This window comes from Varanus komodoensis, unplaced genomic scaffold (assembly GCF_004798865.1).
Source record: "Varanus komodoensis strain SLA01 unplaced genomic scaffold, ASM479886v1 scaffold7_3, whole genome shotgun sequence".
Taxonomy (NCBI): Eukaryota; Metazoa; Chordata; class Lepidosauria; order Squamata; family Varanidae; genus Varanus; species Varanus komodoensis.
Window position 1 is genome coordinate 18,743,429 of NW_025336480.1, and position 6,389 is coordinate 18,749,817.

General features: G+C 41.5%; 1 protein-coding gene across 1 annotated transcript in view; it reads right to left on the reverse strand.

The window, feature by feature from the left end:
• Positions 1 to 2,289: 2,289 nt before the first annotated feature.
• Positions 2,290 to 6,389, reverse strand: part of CCT4 (chaperonin containing TCP1 subunit 4) — a 19,901-nt gene continuing 15,801 nt past the window's right edge. Inside the window, exons 13-14 of the mRNA XM_044454151.1 lie at positions 3,183 to 3,296; positions 2,290 to 2,461 (exon numbers count right to left, since the gene is read on the reverse strand). Of these exons, the coding sequence (XP_044310086.1) occupies positions 2,447 to 2,461; positions 3,183 to 3,296 (129 nt within the window). The 3' untranslated portion in view covers positions 2,290 to 2,446. The remainder of the gene's footprint in view (positions 2,462 to 3,182; positions 3,297 to 6,389) is intronic.

Genomic DNA, 6,389 nt, shown 5'->3' on the forward strand with positions numbered 1-6,389 from the left:
ATAATAATATAGTCTGTTTTAGGTGTTTAAAACTTGTTTTTCCAATTTAATGATATTTATTTCATTTTATTGTCCATTGTAAATCACCCAAAGCACTTTTGCTTTGTATAGAAGTCCAGTAATATTTGAGATGTCTGAAGACCTTGACCTTTTGGCTGCTGAGGATGTATTTAGAAAAACAGCTGGAAAAAATGGCATCTATGAAGGCAGAACATCAGGTGCTGCTAATAAATGACTGAATCAGTCCATCAAAATGGCCTATTACCAGATTCCCATAGAATTCAGCCCCTTATTCCAACACTGTATGTAGTTTAATTTTTGTATCTCGTTTGGTATATTTTCTAAGCTTAAAGGCTACTTGCATTCCATGCAAGACATACACTTTGGGCAATATCCTAAGTTGTCCTCACACCTGCCAGACCTACCATGCAGGCAGCAGGAACTATGCCAATTTTAAAGCCATGTACTCTGATGCAACCTTGTTTAGCATATCAATGTCAGCAATGACTCCTTAAACATAGCAAAGGACTTATGGGGCATGTCATACCCAATGTTCTCTTTTGTGCAGCTTGTTTACCATAACTGGTCTTATCCTAGAATCCATAAACCTGTGGAATCGTATCGTACCTACCAGTATTCGAAAAGAATTGTGTAGTATTCCAAAATTTGAAGAATTTCACCAGCTGTTAAGACCTTTTTCTACATAGGCTTCTACACGGTCAACACTGACAATAGGATATAAACATTTGCCCGCTTGGATCTATATCTATTTGCACTTTTCCACTTGAATTTCAGACATAATCTCTGAAAGCTTTATAACCATTCCAAGTCTCTTTAGAAGTTCTTTAATATACAAGTTCCCTATATAATTTTTCATGTGTAAATATATGTGAGAACATTAAGATCACAGTCTATAAAACAGTGGTCAGGAACCTTTTATAGAATTCAACTTCAGAGTTCATATACAGTGCGCCTTGTAGCCGAAGGCATACGGAATTCAACCAAAAATCCAAAATACTAGCATACTGCAGGTTAAGTGCTAAGCCTTAGGAATGTCTCATCTTTTAGCATGGGTGGCAGAAAAGCCAGTAAAGCACCAATCAGTTGTTAGGATAAAACCATGGACCCAAGGCTATCCCTACTGTAAATGGTAGGCTATGTTGTAAGTCAGTGTTATTAACTAAAATCAGATGATGATGAAAGTTTGTCAACTCAGGTGGTATAAAGGAGAGACAGCACTCCAAGGATCAATTAATATACACATTTTACAAAAGGGATGCAGAGTCTCAGAGTTGGGATGCAAATTTGGCACACCTAGGGATCCCCAGATGGCCGTGTTCTCCTGCCACACCTCTCTCGTCACACAACCATTGTTTTCCAGTTTTTGTGCAGGTTTTTTCCCCCGTGCTGGAATGCCAGTGTTTAAAGCTTAAAAAGCTCCTCAGGCTGCTCTGGCATTTTTAATTCCATGCCTTTTGCCTTTACCCCAAAACTGAAAAAAGTTCTGTATTTTACTGTTTTGCTTCCTCAATCCCTTATCTGCCACTATGCAAAGCTTAAGCAAACTTAAATTTGACTGTATTCATCCCCACTCTCAAGAATTCAGACCCTACCCTTCAGCAACCAACAACATGGGACACAAACTCCTGGACAGTCATGTCCTGAGAAATGAGAGAACTGTGCTGTAATGGTCCTATGATCATGTGGCAATCATAGAAACAAATGCTAAAATTTTACTGACACACAATGTCATTTTCATCAAGGTACGTATTAAGTAGATCCAGATGCCAATAGCAAGACAAGACCTAGTTTGCACTTCGTAAACAATTCAGAATTAACCAGGAGTTACTAATAATGAAATAGAAGTGAACATGCTACCTCCCAACCTTACTTCCTCTCACTTAAGTAACCCAGAAAAACTCTGGATTGTTAATGCCATCCAAACCCAAAATTGGAGGATGTTGAGAGAGATCAGTCTATACTTGTAATTCAAGAACTCATGGGGTACAAGTGTAGGTTGTTCCTCCCAGAACAATCACCAATTCTAGGTGCTGCCACCAATGCAAAACCTTCAGGTCACCCTAGCAGGAAGTCAACACTTGCTTCCCACTCATTCACAGCATCCCAGGAGCTGACTGCTTAGCCATCATAAAGGACCTTAAAGTGCCACTGATCTCAAAAGGAAATTATGTGCTTAAGCCTCTTTTACTTAAAAAGGGGGGATCTTTAGGGCATTTTAGCAACAGATTGACTGTTTCTTCAGATGTCAAAAGAAGAATGTAAATGATGTGCCATTAGGATTTGAGGATTTATTAATTTAAATTGACAGAAGTACATGGATGAACCTGGGAGCTAAGAAGATGCCCAACAGTGAGCTTCTATGAGGGAGCCGTATTCCAACTTTATAACAAGAAGCTGAGTGGCACTGTCTTTTGCTTTAGTCACCTCACCGCGTGTTTACCTGAAAATAAGAGAAATAGATCATTGTAGAAATGATACATATAACTACTGTATTACCTCTCAAAATGTACAACATTTTGTATTCTAGCATTTCCACTAAGAAGTCAACTAATAGCTCTTTAATGGAACAATTCTATGGCCCCTAGACAGTACCCAAAGGCAATGAGAATTTCTGACTCTCAGATCCAAGGTCACTGACAATCTGAACTGCAACTCCACTCCCAGTTTGCACATAAAGAACCACACTGGCTGTCTCTCCACAGTCTGAAACATGAGGCAGGCTAAAAGGGGGCCTCTTCCTGGGGAATGACTGGGAGAAAGAAACTGGAAAGATCATGACATGAGGTATACTGAGGCTTCTCCAGCCTCCTTCCTTCCTCAGTCACTAGATAGGCAAAAATGGTAACAAACATGGGGGAGGGGGCAGAAGGAAAGGAAGGTGGGGATCACTTTTGCTTGCTCCTCCTGCTCTGCATAGAATAAACCCTTAATACTCAGTCTGGAGGCTTACAGCCATCCTAATAGGATTGTGCCCTAAATCTCCTCATCTGCCATGCCTAAAAAGCTGCCCTGAGGCTTATGCGAATGGAGCAGCATATAAGTTCTCTAGATAGACAGACAGACAGACAGAATTTCAACTTTAGGATGATGGCATAAGACAGCAAGATAAATTTGTTGACAATAATGGGACAAAGATTTGAGAGAATCTCAGCTCAGCTTACCACATCGTCAATCTTAAGAATACTGCGGACAGTTTCTGTAGCTAGAGTAAGAGCACTGATGGATACCAGTAATGGCTGGACCACCAACTCTTCCAAGATATTGGAAATTCCACCCTACAATTTAAGAAATAAAATCACATTTTATAAGCCATTACTAAAATTTTCAGTATGAAATTATTTCTTAGCATTGTCATTATGGAAAGTCAAGTTATTATTCATCAAATGGCTAAAGAATTCACTGAATCATATTCATCCAGTTTGGGAAGCATTTTCAGCATGCATTGCTTGTCAGCTACAAGGGAAAACTAACCATAATGCTCCTTTTTGGTATGTATACCAACCATAGCTGACATTGACAAATGTTTAATGAATATCTATTTAATATAATCTTCATTAAATCAAGTGTGTTATTTTGGCCAGATGTCTTAACAGAAATTAAAAAATAAAGCAAACCATGCAAACAAGGTACATATAAAAACCTTTCTAACATCAATACAATGCAAACAAAAAAGCAAAAAACCCAAACTGAACTAAATTCTCATTATCAATCTATTAATTAATCTAATATAGTAATATATTAGCATGGCTTTCCATAAAAGTATGATGGACTTTCATTCATGAAGACAAAGAAACCCACATTTTCTTTTATTAACTTTTGGCAATCAGAAACTCACTTTTATTTGGACTTACAAACTGAACAAAATATTTAACCTGCAGGATGTAATTTCATGCATGTTTTGCTAAAAAAAATTAGTCCTACAATCCCCAGGATTCCACAGATAGCATGGCTGAGGAATCCTAGGAGTCGTAGCTTTTTCCCCCTGAACGTACATAGGATTCTCCTTGGTTGCTTGTAAATATATTGGCTTACTTTAACTATGCCCTTCCTGACAAGACTCCAGAGCAGCAAACAGACCAAGAAGAGTCATAAATACAGAATCCATGACCAGATAGAACATTCCTGTATTAGCACTCTAAAAGAGTAGATTACATTTTTCAATTTAAGTAAACTGAAGTATGGAAAGGGCTTCCACGGGAGGTGGTTGAGGCCCCATCAGTGAGGGTGTTCAAGGACAGGCTAGACATGCACATGGTAGGTATGTCATGAGCAAAGCTGGCTAGAGCCAGGGGTCAGACTAGATGGCCCAGAAGACCCCTTATGACAAGCTCTGTTTCTATGTTGAATTAATTAATTTCAGTATTTGTTCCAATACAGAAGCTGTCACATTTGTCCTAGAGAACATGTTTGAAAACACCCATCTATCTGAAGCAAGTAACCTTTATGATATCACTGTTTTCCATTCAAGGTGAACAGGACAGCAATTAGCTTTATACTAACAAGTTTGGGGCTTTTATTTGACAAAAGCTAGGATGAGGGAAGAGCTATGCCCCTGCACCCATAAATCATTCAATCCCATTTTTTAGACAAGCAACAGTTCCATACTTTGTGTCAATGTTTTTCAAAGCTTACCTTCAGAGAACCCATTATGCATTGAGTTGTAAAGCAAAGAATTCCTCCCTTCACAACTGCCACAGAAATCTGTTTTTTGTGCAGCCGTGCAACTGAGTCTGTGCAGATATTCCTCTGTGTAATCTTTTTCTCACAGAGGGTCCGAGAGGCAACGAGGGGGGTGGACATCCTTAACTTGGTCTTGACCAATAGAGAGAAGCTGATAGATGAAATACAGATTAGGGGAGCTCTGGATGCGAGTGATCACTCCATCCTTTGTTTTGAGATCAGGGGACTGGGGATGTGCAGCAGGTCGAGCACTAGAAGCTGGCAGTTCAAGAGGGCCAACTTTGGCCAACTGAAGGCCAGACTGGGGAAAGTCTCCTAGGATAGGTTACTGGAAGGTAAGCGAGTTGAAGAGGGGTGGATGGCACTCAAAAGGGAGGTTTTGGAGGTGCAAGCTTTGACGATACCTCTAGTTAGTAAGGCGGGGAGGCGGAGGAGAGCACCGCCATGGATGCGAAAGGAGGTGGTTAGAAGGATTAGATGAAAGAGGAACCTCTGTAGGAAATGGGTACTGGGGCAAATAGACAGACGGGTATACTGGGAGGAGGAGGCCCGTTGCAGAAGGATTCTTCGCAAGGCTAAGGTTGATTATGAGCTGAGACTTGCCAAGAATACCAAGAGCAACAAAAAGGGCTTCTTTCAGCATGTAAATAGGAAGAGGAAGGGGAGACAAGTGGTGGGACCACTAAATAAGGAGAAAAGAGATCCAGTGACTGATATGAGGGAACAGGCACAGATGCTAAATGACTATTTTGTCTCTGTGTTCTCCCGAAAGCAGGACGGGGGAGATCTGCGTAGGAGATTAGATGAGGCCGGGGACTTAGGGGCACAGATTATAGTCACCTCCCTTGAAGTTGAGGGGCTCCTCAGGACATTAGACATTACAAAGGTGCCAGGCCCTGACAAGTTACACCCGAGAGTACACAGAGAGTTGGCGGGGTTCTCTCACGCCCGCTGGCCTCCATTTTTGAGGCCTCATGGAGAACGAGTGAAGTTCCAGAGGACTGGAGGGTGGCATCAGCGGTCCCAATTTTCAAAAAGGGTAGTAGAAGGGACATGGGGAATTACAGACCAGTTAGCCTTATGTCCATTGTAGGAAAAGCAATGGAAAGGCTCATAACAGAGAGAGATCTAGTGATGCTAGATAGGGAAGGGAGGCTGACAGCCACACAACACGGCTTCTGCAAAAACAGGTCCTGCCAGACAAACTGTGTGGAATTATACGACAAGGTTTCGAGGTGGCTAGATGGAGGGGATGCAGTGGATGTGGTTTACCTGGATTTCAGCAAGGCCTTTGACAAAGTGCCCCATGATATCCTGGTGAAGAAACTGAGGAGTTTTGGGATACTCCAAAGCACTGTCTAGTGGATTAGGGCATGGTTGACTGACCGAAAGCAGAAGGTAACCATTAGTGGGGAATCATCGCGATGGCGGCCAGTGACAAGCGGGGTCCCCCAGGGCTCTGTCTTTTCATAAATGACATGGAAGAAGGGGTGTACAGTCTGCCGATCAAATTCGCAGACAATACTAAAACTGGAGCAGTGACCACAACTGAGCAGGTATTCCAGATCCAAAAGGATCTGGACAGACTATGGAAGTGGGCAGGAGACAACAGGATGGCGTTCGATGTGGGTAAGTGCAAGATCTTGCACTTGGGGCATAGGAATAGGTGTCATAAGTACAGGTTAGGT